Raw genomic sequence first — 21,470 nt, 5'->3', positions numbered from 1 at the left:
TCAGTAGGTGGCAGCAGGTAGCTAATTGCTTTGTAGATGTTGGGAACAGCGGGAGGCAGTGTGCAGGTAAAAAGGTGTATAATGCTTAAACCAAAAATAAACAAAAGGTGAGTGCCCTTAAGAAAAGGCATTGAAGCTGAGGGAAGGCTAGGCAGAAAACTGATGGCTACAAAGTAAACAAAAACAGAATGCTGGACGACAGCAAAGACTTACTGTGGAGCAAAGACGGCGTCCACATTGTACATCCGAACATGACATGACAATCAACAATGTCCCCACACAGAAGGATAAACACAACTGAAATATTCTTGATTGATAAAACAAAGTAAATGCGGGAAATATCGCACAAAGGAAGACATGAAACTGCTCCAGGAAAATACCAAAAAAAGACAAAATGCCACCAAAATAGGAGTGCAAGACAAGAACTAAAACACTACACACAGGAAAACATCAAAAAACTCAAATAAGTCATGGCGTGATGTGACAGGTGGTGACAGTACACCTACTTTGAGACAAGAGCTATAGTGATGCATGCTTGGTTATGCTTTAAAGTCATATCCAACAATTGCGACGACGACTTTTTACTGTCGACTGAGTTTCGTTTTTTAATGATTTCTGCTGGTGGTGTGCCTCCGCATTTTTTCACCGCAAAATGCAGAAAACAAAAATTCCAGCAGAAGTGTACAGAATTGAGATGTGAAGTGAAGTGAATTATATTTATATAGCGCTTTTCTCTAGTGACTCAAAGCGATTTACATAGTGAAACCCAATATCTAAGTTACATTTTTAAAGCAGTGTGGGTGGCACTGGGAGCAGGTGGGTAAAGTGTCTTGCCCAAGGACACAACGGCAGTGACTAGCATGGCAGAAGCGGGGATCGAACCTGGAACCCTCAAGTTGCTGGCACGGCCACTCTACCAACCGAGCTATACCGCCCATCCTGCCGGGAAGACTCCGGGATTGGATTAAGCAAATACATCAAACAAAGCACCAATATGATTCAGTTTAAGAGTTTGTTCAAAGTTCAAACTACAAGTGTTCACAAAGTACACAGAACAAGAATTATGATGAACATCTTGAACCCTTTTTTTTTTTTTATTGAGACAAAGATTATTTATGTATTTAATATATGTTTGCTTACTATGGTGTATGATTTATTTATTATTTGTTTGTTCACTGTTCCTTTACAGAGAACAACATTATAAAAGCTCATTAAATTCAATAACTACACTTCAGAAAAGAGCTGTACGCATCATCAACAAGGTTGGATATCTGGACCATACTCACTCACTATTCTTACAGTCAAAAATATTAAAATTTAATGATATTATTTTGTATAAAACTGCACAAATAATGTATAAAGCCAAAATAAATAAACTCCCAGGAAGCATTCAAAAATTGTTCAGCACACGAGAGGGCGGTTATAATTTAAGGGGGAATTTAAATTTCAAAATGCTTAGTTATAGAACGACCATTAAAAGTTTTTGTATTTCAATTTGTGGAGTGAAATTATGGAATGGTTTGAATGTGGAGTTAAAGCAATGTCCAAACATTAACCAGTTTAAAAAGAAGTATAGGTACATGGTATTCCAGAGGTACAGAGATGAAGAAGGGCTTTGATATTGGCTTGTTTATGTTACAGAAGAGTGTGGGGCTGCCCATTGAGGCAATGGTGTTGCTGTGGTGGCATGATACCATTTCCATGATCACTAGTGGTAATGGTGTGGCTATGTATGTGTGTAGTGTGCATATGTATGTATATATTTATAATTTATGGATATACAAGTTCATTAAGTTTGTACATTGAGTGAACAGGTAGTTCTAGCTCAGAGTAATTTATGATTTAAAGAAAAGGGGTGGGATTAAATAAGTGTAAACTTCTTCTCACTCCTTTTCAAATATGTAAAAAAAGAAAAGAAAAGAAAAAGAAAGTCCAATGCTCATTTGTTTTTGTTTTTTCTTTTCCATTGTTTTCATTTTGTTATAATGTCTGTTAAGGCTATAGTACTGTATTGGATCAGGGTTGCTCTTGTTTTTATGCATATTTGAAATAAAAATATATCAATCAAAAAAACAAGGAAATTAGATACAATTGCTATGGTATGAAAAGGGGTAGGATTAAATCAACTGAAACTGAACTGAATTGAAAGTCAACGATATGGTGCATTTGCTGACAGCAAAAAATATGCACAAGGCAAACCAAGCATGTACGATTTTGAGAAAAAACCCTAATTGTGATTTTTTTTATTTGCAAATCATTTTAACATGCATAACATTGCGAAAATAACAAGTGAGGAAAGACCTGTTGCTTTTAGACTGTCAACCGACATGTGCTATGCAATAATTTACTTTAAATAAATATTTGGCTTTATGCAGACAGATTCAGAGCTTTTGTCTGCTTCATAACCGATAAAAGAAACTATACAGTGTTTATAATGTAATGTAAATATATCATATAATAACATTGAATCAAGTAACCATTTAAAAATATATATACACGGGCCACCATTTCTCTCATCCTAAAAAAAGACAAAGACCCCCTGCTTTGCAGCAGCTATAGACCAATTTCGCTCTTAAATGTAGATCTAAAAATTATATCCAAGGTTCTCGCTCTCCGGCTCCAAAGGGTGATGCCTTCCATCATCTCGTTGGATCAAACAGGTTTTATGCTAGGCCGGCAATCCTCACACAACACTCGGCGCCTCCTAAACATTATCCATTCGCCAAACCCTTCGACCCCGGAGGTGGTAGTGTCCCTCGATGCGGAGAAAGCCTTTGACAGGGTTGAATGGGAATATCTATTTGAAGTGATGGGTCGGTTTGGTTTTAACGAAGATTTCATTCTCTGGGTTAAACTTTTGTACTCGTCCCCAGTAGCCTCGGTACGTACAAATAATACACTATCCGCCCCAATTTTTCTAAAAAGAGGCACTAGACAAGGTTGCCCGTTATCTCCACTACTGTTTGCTATTGCGATAGAACCCCTTGCTCTCTGGCTGCGCGCTGAGGCGGGCTTTAGAGGTATCACCCGGTCGGACACGTTGCACAAAGTCTCGCTTTACGCGGATGACCTGCTCCTGTACATCTCGGACCCTGCTAGCTCACTCCCGGTAATATTTGACATTTTGGAGCGGTTTGGCACACACTCTGGTTACAAACTTAACTACCAAAAAAGTGAGCTGTTTCCGATTAATGCCTTAGCTAAACAGTTACCACGATCTCTAGCGGCATTCAAATGGGCACATGACGGGATTCATTACTTGGGGATCCTTATTACTCCGGCTATGTCTGATATGCTCCGGGCAAATTTTTTACCTCTAATTGAAAAGATGGAGAAGAACTTTGCCCGCTGGTCTGATTTACCATTATCTCTCGCTGGCCGGATCAATCTGATCAAGATGATCACTCTGCCTAAATTCCTTTACCTTTTTCAACATATCCCCATATTTATTACTAAATAATTTTTCGATAAATTAGACAAATCAATATCTAAATTTTTATGGGGGGCCGGATTGGCTCGAATCCGCAAGTCTGTCCTACAATCTCCCAAATCTGAAGGAGGGCTTGCTCTCCCCAATTTCAGACAATACTATTGGGCGGCTAATGTACAGAAACTCCTATACTGGATGGATGGAGGCTCTCAGACCCTCCCGGCCTGGGTATCCCTTGAAACGGTAATCCCACACTCCTCATTACATTCTTGCTTATGCTCACCACTCCCTTTCCCATTTAAACTTGAAGGCACAAATACCATCGTATCAATCTCCATTAAAATATGGAACCAGCTACGAAAACACGTGGGTTCTCAGGGCCCATCTATATTGACCCCGCTACTTAAAAAACAATTATTTAAACCTTCCCGTACTGACCCCGCATTTATGACTTGGCACGATCATGGTATCACCACTGTGAAAGACCTCTATGCAGACGGAGTGTTCTCATCCTTCACTGAACTCTCTTCCAAATACGATCTGCCGAACTCCCACCTTTTTTGTTTCTTTCAGGCGCGGGACTTCGTAAAGAAGCAGTTCCCACACTTTCCAAATCGTCCTCCGGAAACTCTTATAGATACATTGTTATCTTTGAGCCCTAATCATAAAAAATGTATCTCCGTGTTATATACCGTATTTTCCGCACTATAAGGCGCACCTAAAAACCACAAATTTTCTCAAAAGCTGACAGTGCGCCTTATAATCCGGTGCGCCTTATATATGGGTTAATATTAATATTAATTTTCATAAAGTTTCGGTCTCGCAACTACGGTAAACAGCCGCCATCTTTTTTCCCCGTAGAAGAAGAAGAAGCGCGCGATGCATGCTGGGATATGTGACGTTTCATTTCCATTTGTGTGTTTATGTAAAGACCCCAAAATGGCTCCTATTAAGTGTGTTGTCTGTCTAATTATAAATAATGCAGACGAGGCGTGTTAACTGAGTTCTCAACGTTTACTCACAGCGTGCTCATAACCACATTCTAACTGCCAGCATACAACAACGCTTCTCAGGGCTACCGCGCATGCTCGTCACTATCGTTGCATGCTGGGTAGTGTAGTTGTTATATTTGCTAGCTCATAACATCACATTAAGAGACACGCTTACGCGCTTAATTCAATACTCGCCGTCATTCCGAGTGGATTGACAAAAGACCTCCAGCCGCTAGATATTGGTGTCAACAGGGCATTCGTAGCTAGACTGCTAACTGCGTGGGAACAGTGGATGACAGAAGGCGAACACACGTGACGTTCACCAAGACAGGGAGACAGCGCCAGACGACATACGCCACTATCTGCCAGTGGATCGTAAATGCCTGGGCTGATTCAGTCTCATCTGTGGTCCGAGCTTTCAGGAAGGCAGGAATTGTCACTGAACTAATAAACGGCAACGACACTGACTCCATTAATGACGACTTCGACGAGACGGAGCCGGCCATGTTGGATGCCGTATTCGCTCAACTGTTTAATTCGGACACTGAAGAGGAAGAATTCGAGGGATTTGTGAATGAGCTATAACTTCATAAAGTGAGCTTTACATTTTTATTTAGTGTGTTGTGTTGTGTGACATTAACGTTTGAGCAACGTTGAGTTATTGATATATTGTTATTGCTCTGCACTATTTCACGTGTTACTATATTGTGATTGCACGTTTGATTTACGTAACACGAGTAAATCAGCTGTTTATTCATTTTGGGAGTGAACGGAGTTGTCAGAACGCTGGTTTGTTATCTATTAATGAAGTTTGACTGACCTATCTGACTGTTTTGTTGACATAGGTGCGCCTTATAATCCGGTGCGCCTTATATATGAACAAAGTTTTGAAATATGCCATTCATTGAAGGTGCGCCTTATAATCCGATGCGCTTTATAGTGCGGAAAATACGGTACCTCCTTAAGCTCAGTTGCTCCAAACTCTATATCAGTGATAAGAGCCTCGTGGGAGAGCGATCTTAATACCAACATATCCGATCAACACTGGAACTCGGCCCTGAAACTGGTTCACTCCTCAATATGTGCCCGTCATAGTCTCATCCAATGCAAAGTAATCCATAAAATTCACTACACTAATTAAAAACTATCCAAAATCTACCCCACTGTTAGCAATACCTGCAATAGATGCAAACAATCTCCGGCTGATCACGTCCATATGTTCTGGTCCTGCTCTAAACTATGTTCCTTTTGAGAGGACATTTTTGACACAATTGGAAAAGCATACGGTCAAAACTTTCCTCCCAACCCATTATCAGCCATTTTTGGCGTATGCCCCGATAACATGTGCCCGGTACCACTAAAACGCGCTGTTGCTTTTACGACCTTGCTGGCCAGGCGATTGATCTTGTTTAATTGGAAGCTGGCTCGCCCCCCATCACACGGCCGTTGGATTAGAGAGGTTCTCTACAATCTAAAACTGGAAAAACTTAGGTTTTCGCTAAAGGGCTCGGTTCAAGCATTTGAAAGCTCATGGAGCCCTTTTTTGCTGTATGTCAACTCTCTTGACCTATGCCCAGACGCAGATGAGGAATAATCTCCCTTTTATTTATTAGTATTATTTTATTCAATTTTTTATTTTATTATATATTATTATTATTATTATTAATTTTTATTTTATTTTATTATTATATATATATTTTTTATTTTATTTTATATATATATATCTGTCTGTCTCTGGCCGCGTATGTGTGTGTGTGTGTGTGTGTGAGAGAATGTGTCTGTCTTTGTCGTCTTACTTGTTACACAATTGCGCCATTTGTCCCTCGTTAGTGGGACCTGAGTGTTTTGGGTTTTAAGGGAAAGGGTGTGAATAATTTACTGCCTTTAAAATTGTACTGTTTTGACTTGTACTTTTTTCTGTCTGTTTGAAAATGCCAATAAAAAAGTTGGGAAAAAAAAAATATATATATATACACTTTTATTTCTCATTACTGTAGAATTGTTTATCATTGTACTGTAATTTGGAAGGTAAATAACTTTGCTATCCTGAGAAAATAAACAAACAAAAAATTTACTCATTTCTGTTAGTAAAAATTTAACTTAAATAAATATTGAACATCTTAAAGTGCATTTTTTTTCTAGTTTAAAAAACTAGGTCGGTAGTTGCCTATTAGTTTGTTGATCATGGCATTCTTGCTCGTACGTCCATGTTGATGGACTCATATTGCTTTCTGATTAGCAGCCGAAATATTTCGCTTTGTAATTTCCCCCCTTAGCGACACTTCTCATTGGCGAGTCGTGAGACTCTCTGTCTGCGCTTCCTGTATGTGCGGTCTCGCTGAGTCGCTCTCCGCCCACCACGGAGACAAAGATTGTGAATGACTGAAAAGAGGGCTCACTGTGTTCAGTTAATTCTACTGTTAAATAAACGCGCTCTGGTGCTGAGAGCGATGCACAGAGTGAGACCTCGTTCTCCCTGTTTGAAGCGAGACACGAAAAAACCTTAGCCTCTTGCGATTACGTCATCACATTAATTAAAACTTGAATGTCAATTTGATGTCGATTAATTGTGCAGCCCTAAAGCAAACCCAAAAATGTACAACAATTCTTCTCAATAAAAGAGGGGACCATATAGGAAAATCAAACATTTGTATGCACGTCCAACACTTAAGACCTTTAGCATATCAGTATGTGGGATTCAATTATGGAATGATTTAAGCAAAAAAGTCAAACAATGTACTAATATGATCCACTTTCAGAGGCTGTTCAAGCTAAATGTGTTTACAAAGTACAAATAATAATAATTCTATTAAACATCTTGGAATTTTATTTGGATATAATGAAATCTTGTCTTGACTTTGTCAACTTTAGACACGTTTTTACTCATCCATTATATATATTTTTAGTTATGTATTCATTGCGTTAATTGTATTATTTATAGTAATAATTAGGGATGTCCCCATCCAGGTTTTTGCACTTCCGATACGATACCGATATTGTTTTTGCACTTCCGATCCGATACCGATACTGACCGATAATGGCCTATCCGAGCATGTATTAAAGTTTAAAGTTATTTAGCCAACTTAGTTGTCAGAATCATGTTGAAAAGGGTTTTAGTACTCTTAATAACAACTAGCCAGCTGAATTAGGGGAGTTTGAATAATACACAATGGTTGGTAACAAAAAACTGACCTGTTTATTCAAGGATAAACACAAAATAGACAAAATTATACATGACAAACAGAAATGGCATCATTGAAACAAGGGCTGGGTGATATGGCCTTTTTTTTAATATTGCGATATTTTAAGGGCATATTGCGATACACGATATATATCTCGATATTTTGCCTTAGCCTTGAATGAACACTTGATGCATATAATCACAGCAGTATGATGATTCTATGTGTTTTGATTGATTGATTGAGACTTTTATTAGTAGGTTGCACAGTGAAGTATATATTCCGTACTAAATGGTAACACCCCAATAAGTTTTTCAACTTGTTTAAGTCGGGGTCCACTTAAATTGATTCATGATACAGATATATACTATCAGATATATACTATCATCATAATACAGTCATCACACAAGATAATCACATTGAATTATTTACATGATTTATAATCCAGGGTGTGGAGGGGGGCGCCGGATGTAAGTGTCAAAAAGACAGCCAAAAGAGTTTGATATGAGAATAAATCTAAAGTTAAAATATAGGGTAGAAATGCACCCATTTGCAGGAAATGTAGTCTTGATTTTCAACATTTTCTTTCAAGGCTTGCATGTCTACATTAAAACATTCTTCTTCATACTGCATTAATATATGCTACTTTTAAACTTTCATGCAGAGAAGGAAATCACAACTAAAAAAATCACTAATTTTTTCATACGGTGTTGATGTGGAAATTTTTGCCTCAGCATTTTGATGGTTTGGACGTGTGGCACCAAACGGAGATAAGCGTCTCGACAGACGTTATAATATTTGAACAATGATGACGAAAACTGTTTTCTCTGTCGTGTCCGTGTGTCGAAAATTGTTATGTGTTTATTTTTTTATTTGATTTTGTGCGTGGCATATAATTGCTATGCGCAGAGGACGCTTAAACAGTGCGCAATTGCACAAGCGCGCACCTTAGAGGGAGCGTTGGTCACACGGCTGCGCTAGCATCACAGCTAACGTTAGCCATGCTGCTACCTCTCTGCTCGGGGAGGACGTATACGTATGTGACGTATGACGTGACAGTATGTGACGTGTGTAAGAAGGTGCGCTTGCTGTCTGTGAGAAGCACAGACACATAAAAGAGTGAGAAGAGCCTGTCGTGTAATGCCAGCAGCTAAAAAATTTACTATTTAAATAGGTGCGTTGGAAAACACGGAGCGGAGTTTTTTTTTAACTGGATTTGGATCGGCATTTTCCCATGCCTTGCCGATACGCATTTTTTTGCAAATATCGGCGGCCGATCCGATCCAAATATCGGATCGGGACATCCCTAGTAATAATGATAAAGAAATAAATGTAATTTATGCATTTATTTTTAATTTATTGTATAAGCAGTATGGGTCTTTGAGTCCCTTGTAAAGCAGTATTTAAATGTGATGTATTCTTTTTGTTCAATTTCAGCATCAATCTCTGAGTTCAGTGTTATACTGTGTATAGAAAAAAAAATCTAAGTACTGATAATTGCTGACAATTCTTGGCATTCATTTCTTGATGTACTCTACATTCTATTCCGTTTCACTAACTCAGAAATAAGACCGCTCCAGTCCTGACTACTGCACATCGCTGCCTACAGTATTGTCTTGTTCTTATAACTTTAGGCTAGGCTAGTAAACTGAAGAACAATAAAGCGAGTCCTGTGTCATTCTTTCAGCTTTGTTGAAGCACATCTCCAGTGAGTCGCGTGAGTACGATGGCGTGATGAACATCCTGATGTCCAGCTACATCGACACCGCCTCTGTTGGCTGCTTCACCTACAGCTGTCTCCGCCTGGTCCACAGCGAGCAGCTGGAAAAAGAGGTTTGCCTTCCTCCTCTTCCGTCTTCTAACCCTTAAGTGATGTCTGTGTGCAGCAAATTAGTGCAAAAATGTGCCTGAAAAAGCAGCATGTTTGAGTTTGAGTTTGAGTTTATTTCGAACATGCAAGTATACAACATGATACATCACAATCTCCAGTTTCTCTTTTCAACATGTTCGAAAAGGAGTAGGAAGAAGCAGAGCTTATTTAATCCTACCCCTTTTCTTTTACATAACAGTTGCTAAAACTTTTGTTCACTTCCTGTTCTCAATTTATTCACAATATACTCCATAAGTAATCACAATAAAATAAGTAAATAAATAATAATTGGTGAAGTAAGTTACATTTCATATGTTGAAATAAGTAAGATTATTTTGTGAGTGAAAGAATGAAAGAATGGATGAGTTAAATAAATTCAGAATGTTTATCATGGTTCTTCTTCTTTGTACTTTGTAAACACTTTAAGTTTGAAGAGTTTCTTGAAGTGGATCATATTAGTACATTGTTTGATTGCTTTGCTTAATCCATTCCATAATTTAATTCCACATACTGATATACTGAAGGTCTTAAGTGTTGTACGTGCATACAAATGTTTTAAATTACATTTCTCCCTAAGATTATATTTCTCCTCTTTTTTTGAGAAGAATTGTTGTATATTCTTGGGTAGCAGGTTATAGTTTGCTTTGTGTATAATTTTAGCTGTTTGCAAATTCACTATGTCGTAGAATTTCAGAATCTTTGATTCAATAAATAAAGGGTTTGTGTGTTCTCTATATCCAACATTATGTATTATTCTAACTGATCTTTTTTGTAACACCGTTAATGAATGAAGTGTACTTTTGTAATTATTTCCCCATATTTCTGCACAATAACTCAGATATGGTAACTCTAGTGAGCAGTAGAGAATATGAAGTGATTTTTTGTCTAGAACATGTTTTGCTTTATTCATTATTGACGTGTTTCTTGCTACTTTATGTTGTATATTTTTTACGTGAGATTTCCAGTTCAATTTATCATCAATCATTATACCTAGAAATTTGGTTTCATTTACTCTTTCAATTTCTATTCCGTCTATTTGTATTTGTGTTTGATTATCTCTTCTACTGTTACCAAATAGCATTATTTTAGTTTTACTGAGATTCAACGATAGTCTGTTTTTGTCAAACCATCTTTTTAATTTGTTAATTTCTTCTGTTATTATTTGTAGTATCTTCTGTGTGTTCTCTCCTGAACAAAACGCTGTTGTATCATCCGCAAATAATACTAACTTTAAATCTTTTGTAACTTTACAAATGTCATTTATATATAGATTGAATAATTTAGGTCCTAGTATTGATCCCTGAGGTACACCACAGGATATATTTAACGTTGTAGAGGTGTGTTCGCCTACCTTCACGTATTGTTTCCTGTTCATTAGATAACTTCTTATCCAGTTTAAGACTAACCCTCTGATGCCATATCGTTCTAGTTTTTTGATTAAAATATTGTGATTAATTGTGTCAAATGCTTTAGTTAGATCCATAAAAACTGCTGCTGTTGAATATTAAGAGCTCAAAATTAGGGATCGGCCAATTATCGGCTTTGACATTTGGCATTTTGATGTACTGTATATCGATATCGGCCTTCTTTTATTGGTATCAGCCGATCTATATTATAGCGCTCATTTATCCCCCGACACACTCAACCGCCCAGTCCTGAACTTAACAATGTCGAGACGGTCATTCGAAACAGCGATTAAACTACGAAGCTAAAGCTAGCAAGAATAAGCCCACAACACATCTTATCTGCTTGTGTTGTTGTGAACGACATCGATGTTACATCTATGTACAAACCTCGGTCACAACTTAAGAGGCGCTCTCTCTTTTTAAACAGCCTCAAGTGAGTCGCCTCTTTACTCGTCAAGCTGAAAAACAACAGCAGAGCAAATTTCCCCTTTCACACTAACAGCGCGGTGCGCCGCTTCCGGTCTGCATGTGCTAACAAAATAAAGGTTTCAAAAAAGTACCTTGCACAAGCATAATGTACTTAAAGTACTTATTGATACATTTACACAATTATTATGTGTTGACCTAAAATACTGGTCAAAATTGGCCAAAGATGTATTGCACCAATAATTGTGGTGATTTTTACGTTTAACTTACATTTTTTAAGATTTTATTCTACACAAAAAGCACACACGCTACTCTATGGTGGTAAAATAAGTATAAAAGGTAAAAAACTGAAGTTTTCTTATATTGCTATTGTTTTTTAAATTTATTGTTACTACTTTGATTTAGGGATGTCCCGATCCGATATTTGGATCGGATCGGCCGCCGATATTTGCAAAAAAATGCGTATCGGCAAGGCATGGGAAAATGCCGTTCCAGATCCAGTTTAAAAAAAACTCCGGTCCGTGTTTTCCAACGCACCGATTTAAATAATACATTCCACTTTTCTGCTGCTCCCTAATTTCCGTTCCGCATTTTCCAGCACACCTTCACCACATCCCCAGATCTGTGGATTATCACGCAGTTGCTTTTAGCTGCTGGAAATTACACGAAAGGCTCTACTCACTCTTTCCTGTGTCTCCCTCTTACAGACAGCGAGCGCACCTTCTTACACACGTCACATACTGTCACGTCATACGTCACATACGTATACGCCCTCTCCCAGGAGAGAGCGAGGTAGCAGCATGGCTAACTTTAGCTGTGATGCTAGGGCAGCCGCTAAGGTGTGCACTGCTCAAGCGTCCTCTGCGCACGGCAAATCTATGCCACGCACAAAATCAAATAAAAAAATAAGCGCATAACAATTTTTGACACACGGACATGACAGAGAAAACGGTTTTCATCATCATTGTTCAAATATTGTAACGTCTGTCGAGACGCTTATCTCCATTCGGTGCCACACGTCCACACCATCAAAATGCCGAGGCAAACATTTCTACATCAACACCGTATGAAAAAAAAATAAAAATTTTTTTAGTTGTGATTTCCCTCTCTGCATGAAAGTTTAAAAGTAGCATATATTAATGCAGTATGAAGAAGAATGTTTTAATGTAGACACATAGAATCATCATACTGCTGTGATTATATGTATCAAGTGTTCATTCAAGGCTAAGGCAAAATATCGAGATATATATCGTGTATCGCAATATGGCCTTAAAATATCGCAATATTAAAAAAAGGCCATATCGCCCAGCCCTAGTTTCAATGATGCCATTTCTGTTTGTCATGTATAATTTTGTCTATTTTGTGTTTATCCTTGAATAAACAGGTCAGTTTCTTGTTACCAACCATTGTGTATTATTTAAACTCCCCTAATTCAGCTGGCTAGTTGTTATCAAGAGTACTAAAACCCTTTTCAACATGATTCTGACAACTAAGTAGGCTAAATAACTTTAAACTTTAATACATGCTCGGATAGGCCATTATCGGTCAGTATCGGTATCGGATCAGAAGTGCAAAAACAATATCGGTATCGGATCGGAAGTGCAAAAACCTTGATCGGGAAATCCCTACTTTGATTATTATTTTACTTGTTGTGGTTGAATGCAACTGGGGTAGGCTCCAGCCCACCCCCGTTACCCCAAGAGGGACAAGCAGTGGGAAATGGATGGATGGGTTTATTTGGTACTAATTTATATTGAGGATTTTTTTAAACTATATTTAAAGTCGAGTTTTGGTGGTACAATAAATACTCATGTTTTCAAATTAATGAATAATCGTGTGATTAATTGTGATTACAATATCAAGCAAAGTAATCGTGATTATTATTTTTGCCATAACTGTCCAGCCCTAATATCATATTGAAACTGTATACGTACAGTACATGTTTGAAATAAACTTCAACCTACCAACCAGTCAATATTTCACGGTTTCTCATGAGGAAAACCATACAACCAAACCAAACTGCTGAAAAAATTGATTAGCCTGCCAGTTATTGTGATGGAGTATAAATCCCATATTTTTACCAATTTTCAGGAGAATTCCCATATTTTGAAATGCAAATGTCAATGTTCCTCTTAGACACTCGCAATAAAGGAGTTTGTGATATCCTCTGATATTTTTTTTGCTGCTAAATTAACCACAACATTTGCGCCACATAAAACATTGTCGCTCGACGTTTCCTAAAAATAAACAACTTAAAGCCTTGTCCAGCAGTTTATAGACATATACTGTGTGTTTCGCAAATTTTTTACTGCAAATTAATATCGGCTCCAAATATCGGTTATCAACCTCCTTGACTACTTATATTCTGTATCGGCCCTGAAAAAAACATATTGGCTGATCTCTACTTTAAATTGATTTGCAAAGAAATCATCTTTGTTTTTCTCATTTTCAAATTCTGCATGACGCTGTCAGTTTGTGGAGAAGAGGAGAGAGATGAAGGCTGACGGGAGGATGGAGAAAGAGCTGGAGGAGAGCTACTGTTTCCTCTGGACTGAAGAGGACAAGGTGAGCTTTGTCATGTTCAAAAGGCCAAAATAACAACAGTTGTCATAGGCGGAAGTAGGGCTAGGCCAGGGGTCGGCAACCTTTACCAGTCAAAGAGCCATTTTGACCAGTTTCACAAATTATAGAAAACAATGGGAGCCACAAAACTCTTTTGAAATTTAAAATGAAATAACACTGCATACAAAGTTTTTTTTTGCTTTGTGTTATGTATAAACCAGACACGCAGCCCGCACCTTAATATGGAAATGCAATGTTAGTGCGGCCCGCGAGTTTTATATGAATGGTGCTTGACAGCGTCACACTTGCCAACATTCCCGATTTTTCCGGTAGACTCCCGAATTTCAGGGAAACTATTCTCTCGAATGTATGCTGATTTTCAACCAAACAACAATAATAAGGGCGTGCCGTGATGTCACTACCTTTAGCGCCCTCTACGGCTTGAACAAACAGCTTGCCAGCCCAGTTACATGTTATATGAGGCTTCTGCAGACACACATAAGTGAATGCAATTCATACTTGGTTAACAGCCATACAGATCACACCGAGGGTGGCGATATAAACAACTTTAACACTCTTACTAATATGCGCCACACCGTGAACCCACACCAAACAAGAATGACAAACACATTTCGGGAAAACATCCGCACCGTAACACAACAGAACAAATACCCAGAATCCCATGCATCCCTAACTCTTCCGGGCTACTTTATACACCCCCCGCTACCACCAAAGCCCGCCACCCCAACCCTGCCCCCCCACACATCAACAACACCCCCCCAACCCCCGTGCGTAGATTGAGGTGGGCGGGGTTTGGTGGTAGCAGGGTGTGTAATGTAGCCCTTAAGAGTTAGGGATGCATGGGATTCTGGGTATTTGTTCTGTTGTGTTTATGTTGTGTTACGGTGTGGATGTTCTCCCGAAATGTGTTTGTCATTCTTGTTTGGTGTGGGTTCACAGTGTGACGCATTATTAGTAAGAGTGTTATAGTTGTTTATACGACCACCGTCAGTGTGATCTGTATGGCTGTTGAACAAGTATGCCTTGCTGTCACTTAGTGTGTGAGCAGACAAAATGTGACTGGGCCGGCACGCTGTTTCTTAGGTGAAAAAGCGGACGCGACGACAGGTTGTAGAGGACGCAAAATGCAGTGCCATCACGGCACGCCCTCAATTTTGTTGTCCGGGTGAAAATCGGAGAATGTTTGCCCTGGGAGAGGCAGTGAAATCCGGAAGTCTCCCGGAAAAATCGGGAGGGTTGGCAAGAATGCAGCTGAGCCGCATCAGAGTGGTCAAAGAGCCGCATGCGGCTCCGGAGCCGCGGGTTGCCGACCCCTGGGCTAGGCGATATATCGAATATACCGTATTTTTCGGACTATAAGTCGCTCTGGAGTATAAGTCGCACCGGCCGAAAATGCAAAATAAAGAAGGAAAAAAACATATATACTGGAGTATAAGTCGTATTTTTGGGGGAAATTTATTTGATAAAAGCCAACAGCAAGAATAGACATTTGAAAGGCAATTTAAAATAAATCAAGAATAGTGAACAACAGGCTGAATAAGTGTACGTTATATGAGGCATAAATAACCAACTGGTATGTTAACGTAACATATTATGGTAAGAGTCATTCAAATAACTAGAACATGCTATACGTTTACCAAACAATCTGTCACTCCCGATCGCTGAATCCCATGAAATCTTCTTCCTCGGTGTCGCCTTTGGTATGCGCCCCGCTAGCGTCCTTTCTTTCTGCTGCTCGATTGCTGTTCTCTGCAGCATATTTCACTACGTCCAGCTTGTAATCTGCGGTATATGATTTCCTTTTCGGTGCCATTTTAGTTCAGTCCTTCTCAGTTTTTATAAGTTACCCCCAATGTTGATGTTATCCATTTCAATAGCTCTGGCAGTAGCGTATAGCATATATCACTTAGCATCCCAGGACCCACAATGCACTTCTGCCATGACCCGCCCCCGCCGAATTCTTATTGGTTGGCGTGTGAGTGACAATTGCTGACGTGTGTGTGACGATTGCGGACATTTTCTTCGTCGCTCACGCGAATGAGATAAATAATATTATTTGATATTTTACGGTAATGTGTTAATAATTTCACACACAAGTCGCTCCGGAGTATGAAAAAAACGTCGACTTATAGTCCGAAAAATACGGTACTCGATATATCGCGGGTTTGTAAATGGTTATACTTGTATAGCGCTTTTCTACCTTTTTTTTAAGGAACTCAAAGCGGTTTGACACTATTTCCACATTCACCCATTCACACACACATTCACACACTGATGGCGGAAGCTGCCATGCAAGGCCCTAACCACGACCCATCAGGAGCAAGGGTGAAGTGTCTTGCTCAAGGACACAACGGACGTGACTAGGATGGTAGAAGGTGGGGATTGAACCAGGAACCCTCAGGTTGCTGGCACAGCCACTCTCCCAACTGAGCCACGCCGTTGTCTCTGTGCGATATAGAAAATGACTACCGGTATATCGTGATATTGGAGTATACGTTCCCACGCAGTTACTTTTAGCTGCAGGCATTACACTACAGGCTCTTCTCACTCTTTCTTGTCTCTCCTTCTCACAGAGACATAAAACAAGCGCACCTTCTTACATACGTCACATACTGTCGCGCGTGCAACGTCATACGCCCTCGCGGAGCAGAGAGGTAGCGGCATGGGTAACGTTAGCTGTGATGCTAGCGGTGCGGTGCGATTGGTAATACGAGAGAAAGAAGGTGCGAATCTGGTAACAAATGAAGTAAGAATAATTAATTCCCAAGAAAAACAGCACAGGGTCCATCGTCTGGTGGTGGTTTGGCTTCAAGCGGGAAGATGTTGAACAGACAACTGTAATACGTCAAGTATGCGGCGAAAGCGTTGCTACAAAAAGTAGCATTACCGCTAATTTGTAGCATCATTTGAAAAGTCACCCGCTAGAGAATGAGGAGTGCTTGAAACTCCGCATGTCAACATCTCCGTTCGGTGCCACACCCACAAAATGCCCAAGCAACCATTTCCAGATCAACACCGTATGAAGAAAATAGTGAACAACAGAAAGAGATAACGTCCGCAGGAACCTACCACATTGTGAAGGACATACACTATTTGATTTCCTTTAATGCAGCTCATTTTTATTTGACACTTATTGAAATATCTTGTGTGACATCATGCACAAAACTGCACTTTATTTGTTTTTAACTATTGTAGTGGCGTTCTGTACAAAAAGTGCACTTTAATTTAGTGTTGTTTTGATATGTCATCTTTGTGACATCATGCACAAAAGTGTACTCATAGCTTGTTTTATCTTGCACGTTCTGTTTTGGAAATGACATGAATGTTTGTGCCACTGCTTAATAACTGTTTAATAAATACACTTTTAGTTGTGATTTCCCTCTCTGCATGAAAGTTTAAAAATAGCATATATTAATGCAGTATGAAGAAGAATGTTTTAATGTAGACACAGAATCATCATACTGCTGTGATTATATGCATCAAGTGTTCATTCAAGGCTAGAGCAAAATATGGAGATATATATGGTGTATCGTGACATGGCCTAAAAATATCCAGATATTAATAAAAGGCCATATCGCCCAGCCCTAGGCGGAAGTGCAGTCAGATTTTATTCTATTTTTTTAGGTACCCTGGCTGTGTGAGAAAGGCTTGATTGTGGGTCAAACCTGGCTGTCGCTCTTGGGAGACACAAATAAAGGTGGGAGTGATACCTCTGCTTTTCTGAAAATTTACTCTTCTATACTTTTAATGATCATTATCTGAAAATGTTGTTTGTTGCCTTTTGGATTTAGAAACAAAACCCATAAGAAATTATACTATTGTCTGTTTGATGGCCAAACTGTGGCAACTAATTCAGAGATTAGTTTCCACTGTATTTAATTAAGTGTTTATTTGTGTACCTGTGTGTCTAGGAGTGTATTTGAGCAGGTACTCAGACCTGCTACAAGTTCAACCGTTGACCCCGGGAGCCACGGGCGACCTCATCATCTTCAAAGTGATGAAGGTAAAGCCTCCTGACTCCTCATTGCCGTTGTGATACCCGTATGAGCCCGTGAGAGGTCGTTCTCTAAACGGCGAGGGGCGCTCTATCTGCCTTTTGATGGTTGTGATTGTGTTTTCAGGGCAAAGTGAAGAGCATAAATGACAACATCAAAAACGTGCTGGATCCCACGCCTCGCTTTGACAGTCACCTACCCAAAAACGCCAGCAACGTCACCTCAGTCACTTCCTTTCGCGCTTTCGAGTTAACGCAGGTAAACATGCACGGCCACATACACGCTCACAGCAGCTGGCATCACCTTTTCAAAGCTTGCAATGATCACGGCGATCAAAAGGACCCTCAGCGATGCACTCATGTTGTGGCGTCGTTCTTTGTTTTTAGCAATACTTTTACGAGTACGACTTCGATGAGCTGCGACCACGGCCTCGCCAGGTCTGTCCCTATGCTGTTGTGTCCTTGCTGTTTAAAGGAAAGGACTCTCTCCTTCCCAGCACTCCTTTGGCCCCCGTCAGGTATAGCACTTCATCAATGTACACACTATTGCTGGGTTGCATATGACGTCGCATCCGTTTTTTTGTCTTTGCGGCTTAATCGACACGATGGTCAAACAGCTTGAGCGTAGCATCAAAACAAGTGAGAGTGAGTGTACAGTTTAAAGGGGAACATTATCACCAGACCTATGTAAGCGTCAATATATACCTTGATGTTGCAGAAAAAAGACCATATATTTTTTTAACCGATTTCCGAACTCTAAATGGGTGAATTTTGGCGAATTAAATATTCGCTCTCGGAGCGATGACGTCACAACGTGACGTCGCATCGGGAATCAATCCGCCATTTTCTCAAACACCGGGTCAAAACAGCTCTGTTATTTTCCGTTTTTTCGACTGTTTTCCGTACCTTGGAGACATCATGCCTCGTCGGTGTGTTGTCGGAGGGTGTAACAACACGAACAGGGACGGATTCAAGTTGCACCAGTTGCCCAAAGATGCGAAAGTGGCAAGAAATTGGACATTTGTTCCGCACACTTTACCGACGAAAGCTATGCTACGACAGAGATGGCAAGAATGTGTGGATATCCTGCGACACTCAAAGCAGATGCATTTCCAACAATAAAGTCAAAGAAATCTGCCGCCAGACCCCCATTGAATCTGCCGGAGTGTGTGAGCAATTCAGGGACAAAGGACTTGGTAGCACGGCAGGCAATGGCGGCAGTTTGTTCCCGCAGACGAGCGAGCTAAACCCCCTGGATGTCTTGGCTCACACCGTCCCAAGATGATCAAGAGAAGAATATCGACCCTAGCTTCCCTGGCCTGCTGACATGAGGGTATGTCTGCAGAATATATTAATTGATGAAAATTGGGCTGTCTGCACTCTCAAAGTGCATGTTGTTGCCAAATGTATTTCATATGCTGTAAACCTAGTTCATAGTTGTTAGTTTCCTTTAATGCCAAACAAACACATACCAATCGTTGGTTAGAAGGCGATCGCCGAATTCGTCCTCGCTTTCTCCCGTGTCGCTGGCTGTCGTGTCGTTTTCGTCGGTTTCGCTTGCATACGGTTCAAACCGATATGGCTCAATAGCTTCAGTTTCTTCTTCAATTTCGTTTTCGCTACCTGCCTCCACACTACATCCATCCGTTTCAATACATTCGTAATCTGTTGAATCGCTTAAGCCGCTGAAATCCGAGTCTGAATCCGAGCTAATGTCGCTATAGCTTGCTGTTCTTTCCGCCATGTTTGTTTGTGTTGGCTTCACTATGTGACGTCACAGGAAAATGGACGGGTGGTTAAAATCAGGCACTTTGAAGCTTTTTTTAGGGATAGTGCGTGATTGGTAACATTTTGAAAAAAACTTCGAAAAATATAATAAGCCACTGGGAACTGATTTTTAATGGTTTTAACAATTCTGAAATTGTGATAATGTTCCCCTTTAAGCAGAAAATGCTGTATTGTGCATCCAAGTAGAGAGATGGGAAAGAGCTTTCATAGAGTCACGAAAGAAGTGGTTCATAAAGGTAAAAAAAAGTCAGGGAAAAAACAAAAGTGCGTCGAAGGAAATGGCTCTTAAAAATATCACTTTCATCATCTTGTGGAGTACAATCGGACCATGCTCGTGTCTGCAGTGATCACTTTGGAAAATGTTTGTTTGAACATTTGATTTGTTTAAAGACATTTCTGTGATGCAATCAAGTTTATTCTCGACCTTATTAGTAGTGTTTGAGAGCAGAACTAAACGTAAGAAAAGGACAAGTGATCGCATTAGTTTGTGTTCTTTTGTGGTTGCTATGCCTGAATATAACTATGAAGACCTGCTTGTGTAAATAAACTAACGTCATGTTACGTCCTAGTAATAAATATTGTGAATGTTGGTCCAATCCACCGTACTTTCATGGTCCATTTTCATAACAGAACCTAAAAGCTTTTGTTGTTGTACGGGAATGCCAATTGCTTTATTCAACACTGATGAGCACATTATAGTGTCTTTGGTGATATTTGTTAGCATCAAGAAAATTATCCTTAATAGTATTAATAAACTAGACGAATAAATTATTTCACAGGCTCGACAGCATATACTGAATCTTGATATCGCTAGCAAACATTGCTTAACAACGGGGACATCTATAGCTAAATTATGAGACAACGTATGAACTTCACACCTTAAAAACAACTGCAGAAATGAATTGTAGATGAGACGAATATTTGTATCAGGAAACCAACTTCAAACAACCTTATCCTTTTTGTCATTAGCGCCATGATCACCGCAGCACGGCACTCGTTATGTCAATCAAATACGGTAATTAGCAATGCAAGAATAATTCCAACTTTGTCTTTCACTGATTATTGCTTAATTTGTGGACCCCTCCAGATGTAAAGACATGACGTGCCTCCAATCTATGTGTGTCAAATGAAGACAGATATATAGATAGTACTTTATTGATTCCTTCAGGAGAGTTCCCTCAGGAAAAGTGAGGTTTGTAGCGATGATAATGAATGGTTAAATCTTAAAAAAATAAAATTCTTAAGAGTGTATAAATCCAGTCCATCCCATTTTAATTATTTTTTCCATGATCGCTTATATTTTTGCATGTAAACCTTTCAAATATGTCCAAATCTGCACTGATGCAGGTAATTAAACAGTAGCTTAATGGGACTCTAGACCAGAACTGGGCAAATGAAGGCCCGGGGGCCACATGCGGCTAAGCTATGCAGTTAAGCTTTTCAATCTGGCCCGCCGGACATTCCCAAATATTTTGTTTTAAATGTTTAACATGTAAAGTGTAGCTGCCATTATGATGTGCAGTGATGTTTTCTAATGACCCTAAGTCTTCAACTATACTAAGTATTTCAATGGTTGGAATATGCGCTTATGGATGATGTACCAGTTACTATGGTAATCTAATTAGTTACTATGGTCATCTAATTAGTTACTATGGTCATCTAATTAGTTACTATGGTCATCTACGTCACAGCAGCTCAGACGAGGCACCAAACTGTGTGGGAGGGAAGCCTTTCCACAGACGCGGAAGTAAATTTTCACAACAAAGTTCTAAAGCTTAGTGATATATCAGATATATCAGATT

General features: G+C 39.5%; 1 protein-coding gene across 1 annotated transcript in view; it reads left to right on the top strand.

The window, feature by feature from the left end:
• tasora (transcription activation suppressor a) overlaps positions 1-21,470 on the top strand; it is a 73,568-nt gene that overhangs the window by 5,277 nt on the left and 46,821 nt on the right. Inside the window, exons 2-7 of the mRNA XM_061930670.2 lie at positions 9,289-9,434; positions 13,776-13,868; positions 17,511-17,583; positions 17,798-17,889; positions 18,008-18,139; positions 18,268-18,398. Coding sequence (XP_061786654.2) covers positions 9,289-9,434; positions 13,776-13,868; positions 17,511-17,583; positions 17,798-17,889; positions 18,008-18,139; positions 18,268-18,398 — 667 coding nt within the window. The remainder of the gene's footprint in view (positions 1-9,288; positions 9,435-13,775; positions 13,869-17,510; positions 17,584-17,797; positions 17,890-18,007; positions 18,140-18,267; positions 18,399-21,470) is intronic.

The sequence above is a fragment of the Nerophis lumbriciformis genome, linkage group LG03, assembly GCF_033978685.3.
Source record: "Nerophis lumbriciformis linkage group LG03, RoL_Nlum_v2.1, whole genome shotgun sequence".
NCBI classification, from domain to species: Eukaryota; Metazoa; Chordata; class Actinopteri; order Syngnathiformes; family Syngnathidae; genus Nerophis; species Nerophis lumbriciformis.
Note: the sequence above shows the minus strand (reverse complement) of the source record. Positions and strands in the feature narration are given on the sequence as shown.